Here is a 9723-nt window from a genome sequence, read left to right as displayed (position 1 = left end):
TGGTTGTTGTGTTTGAAACAAATGTAAATGAGGGTATGATAATGTTTTTAGAGTCACCATTGCATGTTGTGTGTGTTTTCATTTAAGAGAATTTGTTTTGTTAGGTGTGGATCTTGATTAAATGCCTAAGAGATCTTTATTAAGTTTGAAATTAGCATTTAAATATTCAAGGCTTCATGGTTCATGAAATGTGTAGCCTGACTTATTAGTTGCTTAATGGTGTTTAAATACTTGGGGGAAATCTGCTTAATCAGAAGTAAAAGCTTGATAAACTGAACATTAAACAAAACTAAGTGCTGGTAAGTGTTCTTTCCATGCCAGTAGCCTTGAGACATTAAGGATCCTAGCAACAGGCAAGGCAGCTATTGTCCAGTAGATTTAATTGGCCATATTTTGGAGCAAAAATGCATGATGTCTGGCTACTACGATTGAGGACAAAATCCAAGTTAATATGCTTAGCAGGAAAAACAGCAACTACATTGGTTACTTTTGTAATCATGTCTCTTGACAAGGGTCAAGGTTCAATTTGTGGCTTGGGTCATAGGCAAATGGCTCGCAGTGTTCACTTCTCTAGTAATAAGTCCAAGATATATTCCTGCAAAATTGCTTCCAGGGTTGGCATTATGGTGTAGGAGGTACAGCTACTACTTGGCGATGCCGGCATCCCATGTGGATGCCAGTTCTTGTCCCAGTGGCTCCACTTCTGACCAAGCTCCCTGCTAATAGCCTGGGAAAGCAGCGGAAGATGACCCAAGTGTCTGGGACTCTGCCACCCAGGTGGGAGACCAGGAAGAAGCTATTGGCCCCTGGCTTCAGCCTGGCCCAGCACTGGTTGTTGTGGCCATCTGGAGGTATGAACCAGCAGATAGAAGCTCTCTCTCTCTCTCTCTCTTTCTCTCTCTCTCCCTCTCTATAGCTGACTCCCAAATTAATAAATGAATCTTTAAAAATTTTTAAAAATAAAAATGCTTCTAAGGTTAAGCTTTCTAAAGTGAAGAGGATTGAGAGGTGAGGGTTTTAGAAAAAGAATAAGCTATGAAACTTGGTGATCAAAGGACTTTTAGGACACGAAAGATAAAGACAGACTTTTATGTTGTGTTCATGTGAAACCCTTCCATCCCTCCCAAATGCTCATCAAAGCTACTAAATAAGCAAATGATTAAAAAAAAAAAAAGAAAAAACAATCTGAGTTCTGAGAAGCCTCACTTCATTTAAAAAAAATTTTTTTTTTAATTTTTAAAAATTTTTTTGACAGAGGCCGGCGCCACGGCTCACTAGGCTAATCCTCCGCCTGCGGCGCCGGCACACCGATTCTAGTCCCGGTCGGGGTGCCGGATTCTGTCCCGGTTGCCCCTCTTCCAGGCCAGCTCTCTGCTGTGGCCAGGGAGTGCAGTGGAGGATGGCCCAAGTGCTTGGGCCCTGCACCTCATGGGAGACCAGGATAAGTACCTGGCTCCTGCCATCGGATCAGCGCAGTGCGCCGGCCACAGTGTGCCGGCCGCGACAGCCATTGGAGGGTGAACCACAGCAAAGGAAGACCTCTCTCTCTCTCTCACTGTCTAACTCTGCCTGTCAAATTTTTTTTTTTTTTTTTTTGACAGGCAGAGTAGACAGTGAGAGAGAGAGAGAGAGAGAGAGAAAGGTCTTCCTTCTGTTGGTTCACCCTCAAATGGTCGCTATGGCCGGCGCTGCGCCAATGCGAAGTCAGGAGCCAGGTGCTTCCTCCTGGTCTCCCATGCGGGTGCAGGGCCCAAGCACTTGAGCCATCCTCCACTGCACTCCCGGGCCACAGCAGAGAGCTGGACTGGAAGAGGAGCAACCGGGACAGAATCTGGTGCCCCAACCAGGACTAGAACCCGGGGTGCCGGTGCCACAGGCGGAAGATGAGCCTAGTGAGCTGCGATGCCAGCCAGACACCTCACTTCATATAGCTATCAAGCCAGAAAAATTAAACTGCCAGTCTTTGCTAACATAATGTCATTCACAGATGTGCCTGTGACTATCTTGCTGGGGCCAGTGGCTGATGGTCAGTCATTTTTCTGGAACAGTCACTTGGACTTGACACTTGCCTGGCTGATCTCGGCTGTTCTGAGGATTCTCCAAGGACTTAGGAGCTAATAATGCTCAGGGATTTGGTGTCCTGTTGAACTCCTTAATCCCCTGCTTCCTGAATCCCACCATAAGCCGGGGCCTTCTGTCACGTCCCAGGAGCTGCAGGGGTCTGGAAGCTCTGCTAAGGAGGCTGTGCGCCACCTCTGGGGGTCCTTAGCAGGTACCCCCTAGGATTTCCTCGGACATTTTCACCAAGATGTGTATCCTTGGCTCTCAGCCTCAGGTATCTCTCTAAGGGTCTTTCCTTCCGCCAGCAGCAGCAGCTCTGCAAGCCACACCATGGGCGACCTCAGCCGAGATGCTGTGGAGAAGTATCTCGAGCAGAACCCACAGTTTGCCAAGGAGTACTTCGACAAGAGGCTGCGGGCAGAGGCCCTGGGGGAAATCTTCAAGAACAGCCAGGCTGCAGTCCCGGCCAGCATGTCCTTTGCTGAGCTGACGCAGGTGGAGGAGGCGGCCGTGTGCCTGGAGCTGCTGTTGACCGTGCAGGAGGAGGCGGGCGGTGCGGAGCTGGCAGCGCACCGGGCCCTGCAGAGGCTGGCCCAGCTGCTGTGTGCCGAGCGCTGCAGCCTGTTCATGTGCCGGGCCCGCAATGGCACGCCGGAGGTGGCCTCCAGGCTGCTGGACGTCACGCCCACCTCCAAGTTGGAGGACAACCTGGTGGCCCCTGAGCGAGAGGTTGTGTTTCCACTGGACATCGGGATAGTGGGATGGGTTGCTCACACGAAGAAAGCCCTGAATGTTCCAGATGTGAGAAAGGTAGGTGGCCGTAGCGGTGGGAGAGGAGTCTTGGTGTGGTCAGTGAGGACCCACTGGGGCAGGGATGATGCCCTCCTTGTGGCATTGGTTGGGCTCTCACCGGGAGAATGCAGGCAATGGGGGGAAAAAGTACCCAGGTTTAGCATTACCAGATTTAGAAAAAAAAAAAAAGATACAAGGTGCTCAGTATATATTCAAGTTGAACTTGAATTCCAGATAGTTTTTTTTTTTTTAAAGATTTATTTATTTGAAAGGGAGAGGGAGAGAGAGAAAGAGAGAGAGAGAGAGGTGTCTTCCATCTGCTGGTTCACTCCCCAAATGGCCTCAACAGCCAGGACTGGGCCAGGCAGAAGCCAGGAACTTCTTCTGGGTCTCTCACATGGGTGCAGGGGCCCAAGCACTTGGGCCATCTTCCACTGCTGCTTTCCCAGGCACATTAACAGGGAGCAAGAGCAGAAGTGGAGCAGCTGGGACTTGAACAGATGTCCACGTGGGATACTGGTAAGACAGTGAGTTTACCTGCTATGCCACAGTGCTGCCCCCCACACCACACCTGCCCCACCTTTTTAGTATAAGTATGTCCTGTGTGATGTTAGGCGTGGTATCAGGCGATCTTACCCAAGCCTGGTGCACGCCACGCCGCCTCCGGGGCACTGGGATTTTTCTTCTGAACAACACCATTGAAGCAAGCCACCCCCTCCCGGGGGGAGCTCAGCCACAGTGCTTACTGCCAGGACTTGGAAACTGCCCCACCACGCCTCCCATTCACACTCCTCTGGCGACGGTTAGTTCTCAGGGATAGACTGGCTCACTAACTTTATCACCTACAGGCCAAATGTGCAGAAACCAAAAAACTGCCCCGATTGAAAGTTCAGGAATTAGCCATTGGATGGTTACAAATATGAATCTGGGTGATGGTGAAGGGAGACTGCTTCCCCTCAGCCCTGTATCTCAGATCTAGCAAGAATGAATTGCAATGAATTCCGGAACACCAGGAGCACGCTGGCCCCTTACAAGGCATTGCCCTTTATAAACACAGAGCCATTAACTCTTTCTCCTTAATCGTCGCGATACATACACATTCTAGAAAGATTGTAGCATACAGATAAGCAAAAAGGAAGAAGTATGAACTCCCTTTAATCCCTCCACTCCACAGCAGTCATGAGTGGCAGCCCTCTCCCTCTGCACCTGTCCCAGAGTGTCATTTCCCACTCACAAAAGGGGAGAAATGGGGGATGGCGCTGTGGCGTGGTAGATTAAGCATCCGCCTGCGGGTATCTGGATGCACCGGCGTCCCATATGGGCACAGGTTTGAGTCCCTGCTGCTCCTCTTCCAATTCAGCTCTCTGCTAATGGCCTGGGAAAGCAGTGGAAGATGGCCCAAGTGCTTGGGCTCCTGGCTCCTGGCTTTGGATTGGCTTGGCCATTTTGGACATTTGGGGAGTGAACCAGCAGATGGAACTTGCCTCTCAAGTAAATAAAGAATTCTTAAAAAGAGGGAGGGATAGAGATGGACTGCGATGGCCCAGAGTTGGACGGGAGCAGCTGCTGACAGAGTTTCTGAGCGGCGGTCTGCCGGCCTTGCAGGCCAAGGCCAGCTGCTTCACGTGACTAACCTGATGCCTGCCCTCACGGCCACGCTCCTGGCACCAGTGAGAAGGCCGTCAAGTTTTCTCTTAGAAATGTGCCTCCTGAGGGTCTCCAGTGGGCACCACCTCCGAAATGACTAGCCTATCAACCTTCAGAAAATGGCCCTCGAGAAGTGTTTTTCAGAAACAAATTTTAAGGAAGAGATGGGCAAAATTGCTCCTGCTGGGAGAGTTAAGGCGCCTCGTTCTCCACGTAGAGCTCACAGCTGCAGAAGTGAGCAGGTGGCCTGGGCCTGTTGCTGTTCACGGGGAACATGTCTGCATGGGTGGGGCCTTCCGTGGAGAGTCTCACCCTGTGCTTCTAGGGGTTCCTGGCCCTTCTGAGTGGGACAGAGAAGTGTGCGTTCAAGACACACGCTCTCCCGAGCTCAGAGCGGGAGGAAAAGGCCTCAGCTGCTTTCCATTTCTGTCGGTGATTTTCCATGCTGGCTGTTAATCAGGACGCAGGCTCACTACTTTTTAGAAGCTGCAGGATGGCCGGCGCCGCGGCTCACTAAGCTAATCCTCCGCCTTGCGGTGCCGGCACACTGGGTTCTAGCCCCGGTCGGGGCGCTGGATTCTGTCCCGGTTGCCCCTCTTCCAGGCCAGCTCTCTGCTGTGGCCCGGGAGTGCAGTGGAGGTTGGCCCAAGTACTTGGGCCCTGCACCCCATGGGAGACCAGGATAAGCACCTGGCTCCTGCCATCGGATCAGCGCGGTGCGCCGGCCGCAGCGTGCCAGCCACGGCGGCCATTAGAGGGTGAACCAACGGCAAAAAGGAAGACCTTTCTCTCTGTCTCTCTCTCTCACTGTCCACTCTGCCTGTCAAAAAAAAAAAAAAAAAAAAAAAAAAAGAAGAAGAAGAAGCTGCAGGTGACCCCCATACGCAGCCCGTGTTGAAAGCCACTAGCGATGGAGGGAAGCAGATGCAGGAGGAGCAGTGAACTTGCAGGCAGCTGTGGTGTATTAGAGATGGGCGGGACCCTGCGAGTCTGTAGGCCACTCTGTCCCAGGGCAGACAGGAGGCTGTGGTCACAGCGTTGTGTCTCCTCCGGGCCAGGTATGTGTCAATGAGTGGGAAGGCTGGGACAGAATCAAGGACCCCTGACTCCAAGCCCAGGGCCCTGCCACCCATTCCCTGTCCCAGCAGTTTCTCCTTGCTGTAGCTGCCATGCTACCATCTGCACCAAGAAAGGAGGGAGAAACCAGTGTTTTAAGTGAAATTTCTGATCAATTCTTCACCTTTTTATTGCCCCTGATGGCTTTCAAAGCATTTTCTCATTTTCAGTCTTACGTGGTTCTACCAAAGACTCTGAGCAGGAGGGCAGGAGCCAAGTTTTTATTTCCCTCTTTAAACAGTGGCATCCTGCTTGGGGTCACGTGGGTAGGAAGTGCCTGGTCTGGGACCTTTTAAACTGGGTCTTCTGGAAAGAGTTTTTGTTTTCTTCTTTTCATTTGAAAGCGTTTTCCATCCACTGGTTCACTCCCCATGTATTTACAACAGCCAGGGCTGGGCCAGGCTGAAGCCAGGAGCCTGGCACTCCATCCAGGTCTCCCATGAAGGTGGCAGGAACCCTGAGCCATCATCTGCTGCCTTCCAGGTGCACATTAGCAGGAAGCTGCACTGGAAGCGGAGTCAAGACTCGAACCCCGGGTGCTTCAGTATGAAGTGTGTGTCCCAAGGGGCCGCTTAATCACTATGCCACAGAGCCCACCTCCAGCCTGGGTCTCCAAGGCCCCCCTCTTCCTGCCACACCACTGACCACACGTGCCTTTTCTCTGGTAAGCCGTGTGTGCACAGGGAGGAAAAGCCTTTTCCACCTGGGCCAAGAATCAGAATGACATGTTCCCGACGTTGGGGGTCTGTGACTGCGGTGACAGGGAAGCCATAGGGCGTAGGGTGAGTGCTTTGGCATCAGGCAGACGTGGCTGCAGATCTGGTCTGAGGCTTAGGAACAGTGGGATGGATTGAGTTTCTGCACCTGAGAAATGCAGATAATCAAGGGTACAGATGAAATGTAGATCAAGGGTCTGCCTCACAGTAGAAGCTCAACCCGTGCTGGCTGCGATAAGGAGCTGCTGATGCGGGCAGGGGCTTGGGCGCTGGCTGGGGAGGGCCAAAAGAGTCAGGGACTATTGTCTGCCTTAGAACAGGTTAAAGGCAGGAAAACCTAACAGGGAGCAGACATGTCCTCTGCAAGTTAACTGTTTTGTTTTCTGTTGGGAAAGCTGTTCATTAACTGAGGGCTCCTGGTTCGGACTGTGGTTTCAAAGACAGCCACGGGAGAAGGCTGAGGTTTTCAATAATTAACTGGGCGCCTGGCTCGCTTCCCTCCCTCCTGGCCCTTCCTTCTGTCTCTGCCTCCTTATCTCCAGGGTCACTGGTGTTGGATCAGATTTAGCAACCCTGACATCAGCCGGGATCAGGCTCTGCCTGCTCTGACAGCCTTCTCCCGTGACCTTCAGGGGCTTCTTTGGAAAGGGCCACCAAGGGAGTTCCGGAAGTTGGGAAAACACAGGAATTATTCAGGGGCCTGTTGGAGCTAGTGAAAAAAAGACCTAGCAGGCCTCATCTCCCCTACCCAGTAATCTGGGGGTTGGGGGGAGGGAGATTATCCAGGTCTTTGAAAGCTACATAAGCAAGCAAGAAAGTTTTTTTGTTTGTTTGTTTTTTGTTTGTTTTGTTTTTTTTTTGTTTTTTGTTTTTTTTTTTTTTTGTAAATAAGACTTATTTAGAAGGGGAGCAATAGGAAGAGGGCGAGGTCTACGATCAGCTAGTTCATTCTCCAAAGGCATGCAGTCAGGCCATAACCAGGAACCCAATCCTGGTCTCCCGCACAGGTGCCGGGGACCCGACTCCTTGTGCCATTACCTGCTGCCTTCCAGGGTAGACATGAGCAGGAAGCAGAGCTGGGACTCGAACCCAGGCATTTTCCAAGATGGGATACAGGTGTCCCAAGGGGCATCTTAACCCTTGCCCCAAACTCCTTGCCCACAAATATTAAAGTTTGAAACTTAAGAGTCATTGTCTCAGAATAGCCCATTGAACTTAAGGATCTGTTTTGCATTTAGAATCCAGAACACGGTGGCCTCAGGTGCCGCAGGTGCAGAGGGAAAGCTGTGCTGTGACTTCACCCCATGGTGTGTGTTTCCGATGCCTGTGCAAATGCAGGTGATTCTGATCCACAGTGGCTAATAGGAGAGCAGTGCAGCGGGCCGAGGCGAGCAGTGGATTAAGGGAAAGATGTCCAGAGACATCTGTGCTAAGGCTAAAGAAGCTACAAGAAGCAGAGAAGGGACGGGTACTGTGGCCGGGAAAGAATGGCAGCTGTTGGTGGCACAGGGTGAGTGCTGGGCCTGCTCCCACACCTAGGAGGCCTGCATCCAGCTCAGGGCATCGCATCTCTTCAGGGCTGTGAGCTGGCTAGGAAAGCTAGAACTCGAAGCAAAAATGGAAATCATACAAAAGAACTGCCTTTCATCCGCACCTGCCTTAGGCTTCTCTTGTTGATACCTATCGGGCACCCACACTGCACCACTTTGCCAAGTGCGCTCCCCGCCACCATTCTGTCCCGCCTTCATGGCAGGGACGTTAGGTTGTAGGAGAGAGCATCCTTCGCCCCATTTTCAGGTTAGAAAAGTGAAGACACAGGAGATAAGTAGCATACCCAGGGTCACCCTGTTAGTGCCTTGGGGCCTAGCTCTAGCCCAGGAAGGTGATTCTAGAACCTTCTTTGCCATAACATCATGCTGCTTCCAAAGGAAATAGTTGGCTTGGGAAAGGTATGGGTTGATTCCCTTAGTATCACACATTTTCTTTGTGAAAGGTCTCATTTCTAGTGCCCTCCAAGGAAGATGCTCCCATGTGGCGCAGCATCAGAGTTACCCAGCGCACTTGAAAGCACAGATTCCTGGGGAATACGGATCCCACTTTGGGAGACTTGGGTTCGGAGGCTCTGCTGTGAGACTCTGGAGTGCATCTAACTGCAGGTGATTGTGAGATCCAGCGCAGGTGCTGTTTCGAGCGCCTGAGCCGGGAGTTCTGTTGGTTGAGCAGCCCTAGTTTCTCTGGCCTGGAAAGCACACCCCGTGAGTGGCTCTCGGGTTTCTGCTTTGGGAAGTAGCAGTGTGTAGCCTCCAGGGTTTGTGGTGCTTTTAGAAGCACCATCGACATGACATCAGTTTGGGCCAATGAGTCTCAGGGTTAGGCTGAAGTTCAGTGCTAATTGAAGATCCAGGCCAGAGTCCCAGGGAAGAGCAGCGGGACTCATGGAAGGCTGAGCAGCTGCGTCTACACCCATCGGGGCGGGGATTCCCCTAAAGGACAGCTTCCTTGCCCTCTCAAGCCTTTCATTCGTGTTTCAGCCCAGACTCCTCACTCGGCCTTTGCCATGGCCAGGGCGTTAGAATCGTCTCTTGCATCTACTACAGGAGGCTTGCACCCGGGAAGATCTTTCCCCTCTCCCAAAGAAACATAAAATATGGATGGTAGACATGAGTGTGGCAGCACATTAAAAACTGAAGCATCTCGGGGCCCGTGTTGTGATGCAGTAGGTTAAGCTGCTGCCTGCAATGCCGACATCCCCCAACACTGGGATGAAGGTTGAGTTCCAGCTGCTCTACTTCCTGCGCAGCTCCTTGCTAATGTTCCTAGGAAAGCAGTAGAAGATGGCCGAGAACTTGGGCCTCTGACACCCATATGGGAGATTCATATGGAGTTCCAGGCTCTTGGCTTCAGCCTGGCCCAACCCCAGTCGTTACAGCCATTTGGGAAGTGGATGGAAGATCTCTGTTTCCCTCTCCCTCTCCCTCTCCCTTTCAAATTAATAAAATAAATCTTGAAGTATCTGATGGTGGCAAGAGGGTGATCCTCTTAGACCAGCTCAGTGGAAATAAGAATTTGAATCTTTTGTAAAAGTAATCTATGCAGCTCTGGCCGTAGCGGCCAACTGAGGGGTGAATCAACGGAAGGAAGACCTTTCTTTCTGTCTCTCTCTCTCACTGATTGTGGGGAGCAACTCGGACTAGACTAAGTTACTGGAATTAAGACTTATTCTATGCATCTGCTCTCCCACAATATGGCGCTGGGAGAGGAGGAAACAGCTTCTACACAGCTGCCTCCAGTTCAACCAATAAACAGCAGGACCTGCTCCTGATTGGAGGAGAGCAGCGTACTCGGCGTGTGGGTAGCAGAGTTGGGATTGGTGGAAGAGGACTATAAAGGA

At 51.5% G+C, this 9723-nt stretch overlaps 1 protein-coding gene across 4 annotated transcripts in view; it reads left to right on the top strand.

The window, feature by feature from the left end:
* Positions 1-604: 604 nt before the first annotated feature.
* The window catches only part of PDE6C (phosphodiesterase 6C), a 56188-nt gene continuing 47069 nt past the window's right edge, over positions 605-9723 (top strand). The window contains exons 1-2 of one of the 4 annotated variants that reach the window (XR_016222125.1): positions 605-851; positions 2370-2871. Coding sequence is in view for 3 of the 4 variants with exons in the window: in XM_089314725.1 (XP_089170851.1) it covers positions 2392-2871 (480 nt within the window). In the remaining variant the exon portion in view is untranslated. Of the gene's footprint in view, positions 852-2053; positions 2872-9723 lie in introns of those variants that run through there. The other 3 variants (XM_089314725.1, XM_051823943.3, XM_089314726.1) reach the window with 3 other exon arrangements.

Source organism: Oryctolagus cuniculus, chromosome 15 (genome assembly GCF_051225735.1).
Source record: "Oryctolagus cuniculus isolate XC-2025 breed Fujian yellow rabbit chromosome 15, ASM5122573v1, whole genome shotgun sequence".
NCBI lineage: Eukaryota > Metazoa > Chordata > Mammalia > Lagomorpha > Leporidae > Oryctolagus > Oryctolagus cuniculus.
The sequence above is the reverse complement of the archived record's forward strand: the minus strand, read 5'-3'. Positions and strand labels throughout refer to the sequence as shown.